General features: G+C 35.0%; 1 protein-coding gene and 1 long non-coding RNA gene across 2 annotated transcripts; both read left to right on the top strand.

The window, feature by feature from the left end:
* The first annotated feature begins 5,630 nt into the window (after nucleotides 1–5,630).
* On the top strand, nucleotides 5,631–6,537 carry LOC147408648 (uncharacterized). Its single transcript, XR_015171198.1, has 3 exons — nucleotides 5,631–5,859; nucleotides 6,010–6,320; nucleotides 6,401–6,537. It is a non-coding gene; the product is annotated as an uncharacterized LOC147408648 (long non-coding RNA).
* A 3,836-nt stretch (nucleotides 6,538–10,373) lies between these two features.
* Nucleotides 10,374–14,294, top strand: LOC147408647 (mechanosensitive ion channel protein 6-like). Its single transcript, XM_086420269.1, has 5 exons — nucleotides 10,374–12,072; nucleotides 12,216–12,339; nucleotides 13,133–13,426; nucleotides 13,525–13,727; nucleotides 13,858–14,294. The coding sequence occupies exons 1-5, from the start codon at nucleotides 10,577–10,579 to the stop codon at nucleotides 14,156–14,158; spliced, it is 2,418 nt and encodes an 805-aa protein (XP_086276395.1). The 5' UTR covers nucleotides 10,374–10,576; the 3' UTR covers nucleotides 14,159–14,294.
* Nucleotides 14,295–14,790: the final 496 nt, after the last annotated feature.

Below are 14,790 nucleotides of genomic sequence, written 5' to 3'. Positions count from 1 at the left end.
AGTTATAATTTGTTATACTTAAGATACAAATTAATTATTTTTTTCAAATACAAAATTTATATTTTTTGAAAGCAATAATTTTTTAGAAGAGTAACTCATTTTAAGTTTCAATATATAATTTACATGAAAAATTGAAGAGTTGTATATAACATGTATTTATTTTTAAAATAAAAAATATCTTAAATCATCTATAATATGGATAGAAATGACAAAATAAATCAGTTCCGGGTACCCATTGGTAACCATTAGATAGCACCTAATGGTTTCAGTTCCTATCGATTCGGTTTCATTTTAGACCCGGTTCTAATCGGCTCCAATAAAAAGGGATCCAAAATTGGGGTATTTGGTTTCGGTTAAATGGGTACTCATTGACACCCCTAGTTGTATTAGGTTAAATGATACAAAACGCTATGAAATTAAAGATTTATGTATAATTTTTGGAAAATCTCTTAGATTCATTATAAAGACAATTTTACTTTAATTTTATAATTGATGTGCAAATGCAACCCCACTAGCATTTATAAATAATTAAGCTGGTTTTAAAAGATTTGGTTGGTGCGAGTTGACATGGTTCTAGTGAGTCGACCTGGTCTTCTTAGGGGTGTCAATGCCTATCCGTTTAACAAGAACAAAAACAAAAAAAATTTAATTGATTATATTTTTTTTCTATTTGAACTGATTAGAGGTTGGGATTTTGGAACTGAATCGATTGAGAATTGGAATTGATAAAAATTAATTGGAACTGAGAATCTGTCTATATATAAAAAAAAAAGTTATGGCTCCTATTCCATTAATTGGAGAATGGGAGCTAGAGTAAATAGGATTCTTCGATTACAAACTCAATGGAACCTAAGCAAAACCAACGCACACCCCTAGTACCAAGGATGGCATGTCATCGTAATAAGCTTAAATTTTCTATTCTCTAATATAAAAGAGAATAATGACTTTTTGACGCTCCCCCTCCCCTCTCTATACCACCCCATCACAGAATAGTGATGTATGGTTCTGTGATGGGGGAAGAGGTCAGAGGGGGACGTTAGATTATCAAGACACTATAAAAAAGTTCCATTTTCTTCTTTTAAAAAGGCATATTGATCTCTCGATGGTCCCACTAATCCATGATATTCCAACTAAATATTGCTCGAGTTATATAAACAGGAAAAGAGACCCATATATACATTTGAATGAGTAACAAAAACAATCCAGTAAACCATTGTGCTATAGTATTTTGTTAAAAATTAAAGTCAAGGGTCGTGCTTTGCAGGAGGCATGTCTGGGCAAATTATTGTCTTGCCTATCATAATGAGAAGCTCATTGATGACAATGCCATGCTTCTGGATTTTGGCATACGTACTAATTCTTAGGTAATTAAATCACTTTTTATTCCCTATATCAAAATCTGTATTAGATTTTGTGTCATTCCCATCCATTAGTGAGAATTCATTTTGAAGCTCTCCTATTTCTTAAAGAGATTGAGTTACGAGGGAGGGAAAACACATTCCACCTTCTTGATTTTTGTTAAGTTATTTGTTGTTTGTAGGGAGAGAGAAAAATACTCAAATATATAGATAGACCTTTGTTACATACATGAATTGTTCTTTCATTTTTTTTTTTTTTTTGGTAAATAGCATTTCATTTTAAAATAGTACCACGCCAATCGAGGTGACCAGCCTAGCAAGACCTTACAAATAGGATGTTACTACAAGAAATACACCGAATTCCATCCTAATTGTAAATAAAATCATTGAAGAAAATCCTCTTAAATTCCTTGTAGACTTTGGATCAACAAAACATAAAATCCAAAATGGATATAATCATATACATACAATCTTTCTATTTTTCTTCAAAAATACATCTATTTCTCTTAAGCCACTCTCTCCGTCAAATTGTTCTTTCATGCAAGTGCATTTTGTTCCTTATGTCATGTCAAAAGAATTTCGGAAGCATTCCAGGAGGAAAAAACACCGCTTTTTCCATGGTCTCGCCAAGCGATCATGACAGCTAATCATTGCAGGATTGAACTACAAATATGGCCAAAGATGGTGATGGGTGGTGTTTTGTAAGATAGGCTTTCCACACTACTCAGAAATGTACATTTATTTGAAAAAGTCATTTGAAAAATGAATTGAGGGTAAAGATTTGTTTTAGCTATCATTATTCAGCTTCAAGTGAAAAGCTCTGACAGGACTTTTGACTATTGGGTTGCTAGACTTCCTCATTAACTCTTAGGACCTTTTAGCACATAGCAAGACCCAAAGGTTGTTTCTCACATTTTAAGCTGTTATAATTGATTTCCTGAATTTATATTGTTGATGAAAGGTTAATACCTAAATCTAGTTGGTTAGGAGAAATGTGTAAAAGAAATAACATAGAATTGTCACAAAGGATCTTCAGATCCTTGGCGGATTTCATTGATTATTTATAGAAGATTTAGTTACAACAGAAAATTTAAAATAGTTTAAAATGTAACAACACAGATTTTCTGTTGAGATTGTGCTTATCACAACTTCCTTTCCTCAACTCAAGTCTTCGAATCAGCAGTCCAGTCCAGTTAACAACATTAATCTTTTGTTTGAGATTCTATCTTCTGTTGGAAGTGATTGTATACTACATGCTCCATCATATCATGCTTCTATTGGGAGTGATTGTGTATTACATGTTCCATCATATATTTGTGTTTTCTATCAATGTGCAGGCAAGCATGGCAGTGCAGTGTGGATAAAACATGACTTGGATAATATTAGAACCACGGGGTATTTCATTGTTTAGAAAACTTTTCTATTGGCCTTGGTTTTATTTAGTTGATGATACGTGCTAAATTTAATGAAACCAATAATTTGTACCTCCCTGCGCGTGCATCGTATGTGCACACGCGCACTAAGATTTTCTGATGGGTTAGTCCCAAACACAATAGGTTATAGTCTCACGGTACCTTGGGCCCCCATGTGCACACGAGGCTCAATTTCTATCTCTCTCACACTCAAACAATAAAGAGAGAGGGATCATTTATAAGTTGAGAACTTTCCTTGTATTTATCCGACGTGTGATTAAAGAATAAAGAGTTGTCTTTACAAATCTTATAACCAAAAAGATAAGGAGAATCTTTGACTTTCAACTAATACCAAAAAAGAAAAAACTCTTTTATGTTCCACCAAAACAAGAAAAATCTACTTTTTACAATACTCAAGAAGTCTTGAGTTCAAATCTTATCCTTAACATTATATGAAATAAAAAAATTATGAATTTTATATTATAACCAACTCCAAATCTTTGGGATAAAGCTTTGTTCTTGTTTCCTTAAAAATGTAAATTATTTGCTCTTGCACAATGTTGACAGTTTTTTTTTTTTTATTATTATGAGTAAAAAATTATTTAAGATAGCAATGGAGGTCAAAAAGACCAACCAAACAAAGACAACAGACCAAATATAGATATTTGCACCCTTTAAAATTATTTTACTTATAAGAAAAACATCTATTGAGGATTAATGTTGTATGACTTTACTGCTAAACAAAACTAATATGATTACTGAAGAAATTTCCTACCCATGTATTGACCTTAATAACGTTTGTAAAGGATAATTTAGTGGCTTTGATTAATGAGTTGTTACTCTTCACTAGGGGCAAGAGCTTCCTTTCGATCAATTAATGATCTAAATCTAAAATAAGCTTGTGTGGGCTTGTTTCACATATTATAGGAATTAAATTACCAATGTTTTTTTTTTTTTGTCGATAAGTATAAAATATATTGAAAAAATGAGAATATCAAAATACAAAAAGAAAAAGCCGAGGTAGCTCCTCAAAGAAAAGTAAAAATGAATGAAATTTTTTTAAAACATCAATGATTATACAAGGAATTCCAATTAAAAATAAAATCATCGAAAGTTGTTCCTACAAACTCTATGTTCAGATTTGACCAAAGGTATAAAAAGCTCAAGATTTCCAAGAAAATGTCATGAGAGCTTCTCGCCTTATATTTGAACACCCTATTATTTCTCTCGTTCTACAACTCCTAAGCAATAGCTGAAGGAAGCATGGCACAGAGGTATCTTTTTCTAGAGGAGAAAGCATTATTGGCCTATTCTACTAACAACAAGAAGAACCTCCGAGGTAAGACCCAGTTAATACGAAAAAGTCCAAGGAAAATTATTCAAATATCATGAGAAAAAGAGTAATTAATCAAAATATAGTCAACCGATTCCCCAACCCTCAAATAAAGGGAACAGTAGTTGGGAGTGATCCAAACTCATGCAATCACATTGTTCATCATAAGAATCTTCCCTAAGGAAGCCAACCAAGCAAAAAAAGAAATTTTAGAAAGAACAAACATGGACTCCAAGAAGGATTGTTCAGCAGAAGGGATTAGCTACTTGTGAAAAGAGCGAACAGATAATCTTAAATCCTTCGCCCTCGTCCATTCCCATCTATCATGATTGCTTTCATTTACATCACCTCTTATTAAAGGATGAAAAAGTAATATACCCATCATTGCAAATTATAAATCTGCTGAATGCAAAAGATTATTCTAACCTTCTGGATGTCCCATCCAAATCCTTTGTTATAATCGTCAATTTTTTTTCTTGATAATCAACAATTTTTTTTTATAAAGAAAAAGCCTATAGAACTGAGTCAGTTAAACCTATTCACATTGCTTCTGATTAGTAGTGAATCAACAAAATAGTTAGCATGTGTGGGATAGAAGTATAATTAGTTGAGTTTCCAAGGATCTTCAACGATTGTTGATGCCTATGGGATGAAACTAGAGAAGTCACCTACAATACCAATGGCCTTGAAACAGAAGAGATGAGAATCTTGAGGCCTAGTTTTCAAATATCATGTGGTACCGGATATAGAAAGGGGTTGCAAAACTCTATAAACGAGGATGGGTTCCAGTGCAGGTTGTATCAAATTTTCATCCCTCGCAATTTATCCCCAAAATTCACGAATCCTTTTGGTTCATAGTGATTTGACATCTGCCCGAGGGCTTTGCCTGCAGCTTTTCTCACAGACATAGTTCAACATGACCCTATAAATAATGTTCGTTTGTTACCAGTGTGCAAACCAGTATTAGACATATTTCCTTTGTATGTATGAGTGATATTGGAGACGTACACTTGGCCAAAATAAGGGACATTGGAGGCATTCAAAACTGGATATTCTCTTGGTGGGTTTATAATGTTGGCTTTTGAAGGTATGTTTTCTCAATCCGGAAAAAAAAAAAATTGGCCTCTTGAAGTGAGTTCATTGGCTTTTTCTCTCTGAGAGTTTTGTAGAAGTGACTTGTACACGTAGTTTTTGGAAGGAGAAGAAATGAAAGCATACTCTGGATATTTTATTCAAATTCCATGATATTATGGATAGATTTTATATTTTATCGAATAGAATATTCTGAACTTCTTTGGCTTAAGTTACGTAACTGCTCCATCTGATTGACTTCCTGGGGAAATCCAAGTTGAGCTAGTACAAATATGTACGCTTACAAGGAAAATAATTTTTTGAACCAAGCGGTTCACAGAGTTATCGTTCATGGGCTGGTACAGGTTCACCATTTTGGTTTGTTTATTTTGGTGATTTAACATTTTGGTTTCTAAAGCAATTTGAAGTGGTTGTATCGTATACATTTTTTTTTTTTTTTTTTAAAGTTATATTTTCTGTTTTTAATTTTAAACTGGATGGGTGGATAAAATGGCATTGATTTTCAACGCAACTGTCACAAATTACCTTCCTTATAAATTGATCTGTTCTGGCATTAGCTTCTGACTACAGTTATGCAATGAAGGTCATAGAACACAAGCCATATGATCACAAAGCTGATGTTTTCAGTTTCGGAATCGTGTTGTGGGAGCTGCTAACAGGAAAGGTAACATCTTCTTGAAACTTAACCAGGTCCCTTAGTTTTTTAAAGTATACTTACCTTCCATTTCTATCAGACCAAGTTTCTCGAGGTCAATAACTTCTTTCAGCCCTAATTTTTATTTTTATTTGTAAATGTTTTATGATAATTTTCCAGCTTCCTTATGAGTACTTGACCCTATTACAAGCAGCGGTAGGCGTGGTTCAAAAGCTATTTATCTGTTTCACCATTTTCTTCTCACTTGGTACTCTCAACTGCATTTATCAACTCTGGTTACTAATTAATATTTGTAAGTGACGAAATCACTAAGTTAATTGGTACTTTCAATATAGGGCCTACGACCTACAATCCCCAAGCACACTCATCCAAAAATTTCGGAACTGCTCTTGAGATGCTGGTAGCAAGACCCAAGCTTGAGGCCAGACTTGTCCGAAATTATAGAGATCCTGCGACAAATAGCCAAAGAGGTATGACAACATCATGGACCTATCGACATTTCGTTGACCTTGATATATTTATATATTATTTTCATAAATTCTTGAAACAGGTTGCTGATGAGGGAGAGGATCAGCACAAGGAGAAATTAGGCCGATTCCTTTCAGTTCTCAGACGTCCTCATCACTGATAAGGGTGAGAGGATGCTGTCAATACTTTCAATGTCTGCTTTAATCGCGTGGGCCATTTCCCACTTCGGTTTTTGCTCAATGTATATTATTTGGTTTTGATGGCCCGCTCGAGTGTAATCTTTGTTTTGCTGTTAGGTATAACTGTTGTTTTGTTTTATTTTTTTCCTGGGAAATTACTTGCTCACCCTACTCAAAAATGCCACATGGCATGCATTTTGGCCACCATCCTCTTGGGTGGGTTCTACGCCCCCAAAAATCTATATATCGCATTGTTTATCTTTGGCCATCAAATACCAGCATTTCTCTCATCATGAGCTTTTAAATTCATTAACATGTCATACAAGTTCGAAGCTGAAAAAAGAAAAGAAAAAGAAAGTACAATCATTAATCAGGTTAATTTTGATTTGTAGATTTTTAGGTTCGGCCGAAGTGTAAATCAACCCAAAATAGTAAAGGCCAAGGGCAAAACACATCCGTTTAACAGGGGCGGATTTAGAGTGCGGACTGTGGGGGTACTTGCCCCCACAAGAGTTTTCAAATTCTATGGATTAATGTGTTATTACGTAAGATTTTAACGGCGGATAAAGAAATCTGCCACTATTGGCCCGATATTTTTTTTCTGCTCTAAGCTCCCCCCGCATGAGCAAAATCCTGGTTCCAGTTGTCTGTACTCTGCTTTGTTGGTCTTTTAGGAATAAATTTTTCCCCATGGGTCGTGGGATCGCCCTATTAACATTCCTCTTTGCATGTTGTCCCACTCTTTGTTGCTCCACATAGCAACAAATCAGTGTGATTAGTGATTTCTGGCCTATGATTATGAATGATGAAAAAACTTAGGAAAGTGCTGAAATGACACAAAATATTTACTGCGATTCTCACAAGTCTGACGTGGAATGTGCACATAACCATAGATGTATTTCCTCGCGATACGAGTAAAAACCATCTACGGTTATGTATGCATGTCACATCAGAATTGTGAGAATCACAGTAAATCCTGTGTCACCCCAGCAAGACTCAAAAACTTATATCTAGTAATTCTAATCTCACGTTAACATATATTTAATTTCATAAGCAGGTGGACCAAAAACTGGATTAATGAGCCAATAATGCATGCAGTATAGTTTAAAGTTTTTATCGATTTGGAATATCAAGTTATATTTAATTTCAATCTACATTGGTTTAAATTACTTTATGGTCACATTATGGAATAAGAAGAGGAAAACAACAATATTTTATTTTATAGATTCGATTGCCACTGATCCCACTAACCAAAAGTCTAAAGCTTCTTGACTTACCTTTTAGAAGATGACCTCCATGGGCACACTAAATACTAATCATAACACTCCAATTCATGAAATTACATAAAATACATCAAAGTTGGATATTGACACACCATTTCAAATGAGAACTGATGTTTTTTTATTGATAATGAGAGCTAATGTCAGTTAATCAAAAGTTTCTTATATCACCAATATAACTTACAATTTAAGAACATTTAATCAATTTAATGTTCTTATCGTTGAAGGGATGCTCCATGAAATATGTGGTGAGGGGGCTGTGATGAATTCTATGTGGAATGACTCTTTTTTAACATTGAAATCAAGCACACAAAAAAAGCTGGAAAAAGATAAGAGGAAACTGGGAAAGCATCATTACTCAAACCATTGAGGTCAACCTTTGATCCAATTGTTGAGATCAATGTTTAAAATGTTGAGGTTGACCTTTTTACATATGTTGATCTCAACCTTTGAATAAGAAAGGAAATAACCAATATGATCAAAAATCCATAGGGTCTTTAGCGATTACAATTCAAATAAGGTAGAATTCCCCTTGTGAGGAAGAAAGCTGGAGTTCCTATCCATAGCGAAAGCCAGCTCTCTACAACCCCCGCGGGTGAGAGAGAGAGAGAGAAAAAAAAAAAAAAAAGGAGGGGGGGGTGAACTGCAAACCTGAATCCAATGATGCTAAATAGTTATCCTAGGACAATGATATTACCACCATTATATTATAAATAAGCATCATAAATGATTTTATTGCATAATCACGTCAGATGGTAAAATCATTTATGGTGTTTGATCCTAACATAACGATGTGCATTGCCCATTTCCTAACTCTAATATAATTTAATTCTTTTTGTTGAAGCATGATTAGTAAAAGTTGGTGTGCCAATAGAAATTTTCTAAGATAATTTCTCTCTTCTTTTTTAAATGATAACTGGGGTGTGCAAACTTAATCCGACCGGATAAGCCAAGCCGCCTCGGGGACAGATTTCAACTTCTCTCCTTTTAAGATTTTTTTTTACATTCAATTATTGAGATGCTAGATGTTGACATTCAATAATTGGGATGCTCATGATGTTCAACAAGTTCTAATAATAAAATTACTGAAATCATGTATTTACAATCATAATAAGAAAAGGCGGAGTAGAAATGATTTCTCACCAAAATTTTGATCTCACAAATGCCCCTGTCCCCACTTTTGCATTTAAACTTGACATAACCATTATTCAAGTTCATTTTGGTCCCAAACTAATAAAATTGTAATCCTACGACCATATAATCACATAGATTATTTTTTTACAATTATAAAAATAAATTTTTTATTGTGTAATCTTCAAAATTCCATTAAGAGTCATGCTAGAGTGACTTCAAGGTGGAACCTCATATTGCACTTCTTGAGGTGTAAGAGGATGGGAATCATATATGCTTTTTCACTCGTATTTATATGAAAAGGCATCTATGGTTACCATACACTCTCACGTCAAGAAGTGCGATATAAGATTTCAACCAGAAGTCACTTCAGCATTATTCTTCCATTAATCAATATTTTAAATTGTGTAATGATAAACTGACATGCTCAAGTGACATGGTTGACTGACACAAGGCAGGTGATGTGGCTTGTTCACATAACCATATATCTTTGAGCCGTGATAAATCGACATGGCAAAACATACACGGTCTACACACGACTGAAAAGGCAAGGCCATAGAATAGATCTTCTTCTACAAGACACACAAGGAAAAAGATCAACGATTCTATGCTCTTGCCACGTTAGTCGCGTACAGACCGCATATGTTTTGCGGCATTGATTTATCGTTAGTTTGGCACAAAATCATATATCTTTTTCTTCGGACTTCGGATACACAAGAAAAAGATCTAACATGTTGTGCCCTTGTCATGTCAGCCGCATACAAATCACGTATGTTTTGTCATGTCGATACACCATTAGTCACATCTTCTTCCTTGTGTATCCCAAAGAAAAAGATCTACGGTCGGTGCACATGCCATGTCAACCATGTTTGTTTAACGTTTATCACAACTCCTTTAAATTACAAATACATTCTTATGAAACATGTAGGATTGCATGTTTATTGATGGAAATGGTTGCTAGGCTAAATGGTTGATTTGTTAATTTAGACAAAATATATATGTATATAAAAGCTTAATAACTTACACCACGAAAATTTTCAATTATCTATGATTGAATTGGTAGAAGATTTCGTAAGGTAACTGATTTAGAACCTTCCAACGATTAATTCTATTAATCCCGAACCAAGTTTCTAATTAGATCATCAATTAATTAGCTCGATTTCTTATCATTCCTGGTTTTGGAAATAATTTCCGGAAGGGCATTAGTCCACGAAATCTAATACTTGTATGTAACACTTCTATTTCAGGTAAAATAGAAAATTTTCTAAAAAAGGTAATTTTCCTCTTTTAATTTGAGGAAAAATAGGAACTTTATGAATTTAGGCGCGAAAAATGTGGGGGACGAACGTATGTATATGTTTAAAGAAAGTAACGACCGATTGGACGGTCTAAAAGCTTATCCATCACCTTTAAAATTTATATATGTATGAAGTGTGATCTTCACTGTTACATAAAGTTCTATGAGAATCACTTTGTATACGCCATTCACCACCATTGATTGTCTGTCTCGGTCACCCCACCATTGTTTCTCTGCAAGTTAAGCTATTTTTTTTTTTAAATGGTTGACTGAGGACTTTCTTCTCTTAGTCTTCGCTGAAAACAAAGACAAGTAGACAACAGAACTCACTTTTAAAATTTACCGTTTGAATAAAATTTTTCGAATAAGTGATGGATAAGAAGATTTCTGCTCCTGGAGGAGCCGAGCAAGAACAATACCCCAAAGTACATCCCATCCTCTACGATCAAGAAGGTCGACGTATGATGAATTCCGTTGATTCAGATGACCGCCGCCGAGAGTTGGCTCTCAAGATTGATGGAAACCAGAAGAAGAACAATGGAAGTGATACAAGAGATGTTGAGTTAGGTGTGGATCTCAATAGTAGTAAGAAATCAAGATACAATTACTGGGAGAAGGATGAGCATAGCAAGGATTGCTGTCCATTCGGAGAGAACCCAAACGATCAACACGTTTCGCAAAAGGAGCTCAAAGCCTCGTTCCGAGAATCTGTTCACCACAGTCGTGAAGAGATTGCCGATGAACCCATTAGAAGACAATCCAAGGAATCGTCGGATGAGGAGGATGATAAGAAAGGAGTGATCTCCAGACATAATTCAAATGCTTCATCACGGAAGAATTCTAGCTTTTGGAGGACTAAGACCATCAAGTCGAGGCTGATGGATCCCCCACAAAATGAAGAAGAGACTCAATTGAAATATGGGTTATTGGCAACTCTGAAAGAAGATGACGAAGAGGAACCTTTCACTGAAGAAGACCTCCCCGAAGAATTCATGAAGCCAAATTTCCACCCGTTAACAATCTTTCAGTGGGTGAGTTTCACAGTAATTTTTGCTGCTTTAGTTTGCGATCTTTTGATCCCATCTTACTGCAAAAAAAGGACTCTATGGGACCTCCCTCTATGGAAATGGGAGCTCTTTATATTGGTTCTGATCTGCGGGCGATTGGTCTCTGGTTGGGGAATTCGGTTTGTAGTCTTCTTTATAGAACGTAATTTCCTTTTTCGAAAACGAGTTTTATATTTCGTTTATGGTGTGAGGAAAGCAGTTCAGAATTGTCTATGGTTGGGTCTGGTTTTGAATGCTTGGCACTTCATGTTCGATCAGAAACTCCATAGGGAGGTCAAGAACAAAACCCCACCTTTCATAACCAAGATCTTACTTTGTCTCTTGGTGGGTTCGATTTTGTGGCTTGTGAAGGTTGTCCTTGTTAAGGCCTTGGCATCATCGTTTCATGTGAGAACCTATTTTGATAGAATTCAGGAATCATTGTTTCATCAGTATGTGATTAAGACACTCTCAGCTCCACCTAAAAATCCCCAAGAAGAGGAGAATGTCATGGCCGAGGTCAAGGGGGACACAACTTTCCACACCAAGAAGAGCAAGGGCAGTAGGAAACTACAGAGGAGTCCTCCAATTGGAAAGAGTTTCAGGTTCGACCTAGTGCACAAGCTTAATCAGAAAAATATTTCGGCTTGGAACATGAAGAAAATGATTAATATTATCCAAGATGGGCTCTTGTACACGTTGGATGAACGAGTACAGGATTCAGCTCTTGAAGACGAGTCGGAGGTGCAGATCAAAACTGAATTTGAGGCAAAATATACGGCCAAGAAGATCTTCAATAATGTGGCTGAGAACGGGTCTAAGTAAGTCTTCTTTTTTTATCCTTTCCCCTCAGTTTTTAGCATTTCATTCAAATTTGAATCAGTTGCCACTGTCTTCTCTCTAAGAATTAGTAAGTCTTCTAAATCAGAAGTAGAGCTAAGTGTTATATATTATTTGGTAACAGGTACATCTTTCTAGAGGATCTAAAGCGTTTCATGAGAGAAGGTGATGCGTTGAAGACCATGGGCCTCTTTGAAGGAGCGATTGAAACCAAGCAAGTCAGCAAATCAGCTCTCAAGAATTGGGTGGTAATGATCTTAGTTTTTGTTGCACAATTTTCAATGATAATGTGAAATGTTACAAATTAGCTAGCCCCATGGCTAATCCCCTCCTTTGGAGGTTACACTATTGCTATAAATTGGTGGCACACACAATCTGTGAGGGATATCAGTCCCTTATTGGTCCACGTCTGTTGAAACGATGGCCTTGAGTGACGTGAACCAATAAAAGTTGTCATGTTATCCCAGTCAAGAAAAAATCACACGGTCCATACATAAGAGCTTATGACTATGAATCGTTTATTTATAACAAACATGATGTATTTCAGAGAAAATTTGCTCAAAATCTTTGACTATTATTTGATACAAACCCAGAGGACAATACAAAATAGTGCAAGTTTGAGGGACTAAATTTTAGTAGGAAAAGAAGAAGAAAAAAAAAAGAAGGCAACAACTATATTTTTCAATTTGGAAATCTTAGTTCTTGATTCTGATATTTTCTGAATATTCTGGATGAGACCATCTGTCTACTCCTGAAGACCTGTCACCTGTATTCGGATACATATGCTGTGCACAGAGCACACATACTTATTAGTAGGACAATTCAAACCATCCAATTTTTGTAGGGCTGTCTTCATCAATTACTTTCTCTTGAAATTCTTATTATCCATCTGTGTATTATTGTTCTTGACTAATGGCCTAAAGGCCATAGACATTCAAAATTGATGGACATGTGGACCATTCTCTCCAAAGTTGGGTGAAGAATGTATGCGTTTTTAATTTTTAAAAATGAGGTATTGTATTACAACTCTGATTTTTTCAGGTTAGCGCATTCAAAGAAAGGAGAGCCCTTGCATTAACACTAGATGATACAAAAACAGCCGTAAAACAACTCCACCACATAGCCAGTGTTGCCATGTGCATTGTGATAATGGTCATCTGGCTTCTTTTACTTGGGATTGCAACCACTCAGCTTCTGGTCTTGATAAGCTCTCAGCTCCTCCTGGTGGTTTTCACTTTTGGAAACACATGTAAGATGGTATTCGAAGCAATCATCTTCTTATTTGTGATGCACCCATTTGATGTGGGTGATCGGTGTGAAGTGGATGGTGTTCAGGTACAAAATAAACTAAATTTGAATGAATATGTTTGTAGTTTTGTATGTTGGGGTATCTCGAGCTTTGATGTACTAATATATACTTTTATGTGTCTCAGATGCTAGTCGATGAAATGAACATTCTAACTACGGTGTTTCTAAAGTTTGACAACCAGAAAATCATATATCCAAATAGTATTCTCGCAACGAAGCCCATCAGTAATTACTATAGGAGTCCAGATATGGGTGATTCAATCGACTTTTGTGTCCACATTTCGACTCCAGGGGAAAAGATTGCGTTGATGAAACAAAAGATAACAGAGTATCCTCTTAATTTAATCTTGAACAACCAAATGAAAATTTGGACAAGTTGGCTTATTATGTTAATTTGGTTATTTACTTTCCATGGATATCTTTGATGGTCCTTGTCTTGCAATGTTTTTCTATTACAGGTACATTGAGAACAAGAAGGAACATTGGTACCCTTCTCCAGTAATTGTGGTGAAGGATGTGGAGGACATGAACAGGTTGAAGTTTTCAGTGTGGCCGAAACATAGAATGAATTACCAAGACATGCTAGAGAGATGGGCAAGGAGGACTCTCTTAATTGAGGAGATGATCAAAATCTTTAGGGATCTTGACATTGAGTATCGCTTGCTGCCTCACGATGTCAATATCAGAAACATACCTGTTTCGACCCCCTCTCGACTTCCCTCGAATTGGAATGCTTGCTCGCCAATAATGATTAAGTAAACTCACTGATTGTTCAGATCCTCCCCAAGTGTGTCTTTAAAAACAGTTTATCTCATGAAATAATGTGTGACGAACATTTTCTTTTAACTATGTTTAAGGAATATATTAGTGGATTTGGATTATTTGTCTTATAATTTTTCACATAAAATTAGAAGTACTATTGTGTGTTTGTTTGCTTTTTCTAAGAGTTCATATTGTGGTCTTGATTCGTGAATTGACGAGAAAATTATGTTTCCCCATCATTACATTCCTTAGTATTATTATTTTGTCTAATTTATGCTTTCTGAATTATAATTTTGGAAAAAATAAATAGTAAAAGATATAATTTATAAAAAAAATGTTGTGTAAGTAGGTAGAGTAACTATATTGCCTCACAATACTTCATTGGTAAGTATAAAAATCAAGTTTCTAAGAACATTATAATTTACTTTAGGATGGAAATGATTAATATAAGAAGTTGAATTTGAATTGGTTCAAAATAATTTACTGTAGAAGTTGAATAGTCTGAAAATTAATGAAATTTTTTCAATAAAATCAAGGGTTGTTAGCTAGAAGTTGATGATTAAGGCAATTGTGTCATTTTAATTAGTCTTCTGGAATGGACCTTGAACAAGGGTCTGTCATTAGTTTGA

Source organism: Akebia trifoliata, chromosome 2 (assembly GCF_017979445.1).
Source record: "Akebia trifoliata isolate Shusen 1 chromosome 2, ASM1797944v1, whole genome shotgun sequence".
NCBI lineage: Eukaryota > Viridiplantae > Streptophyta > Magnoliopsida > Ranunculales > Lardizabalaceae > Akebia > Akebia trifoliata.
Note: the sequence above shows the minus strand (reverse complement) of the source record. Positions and strands in the feature narration are given on the sequence as shown.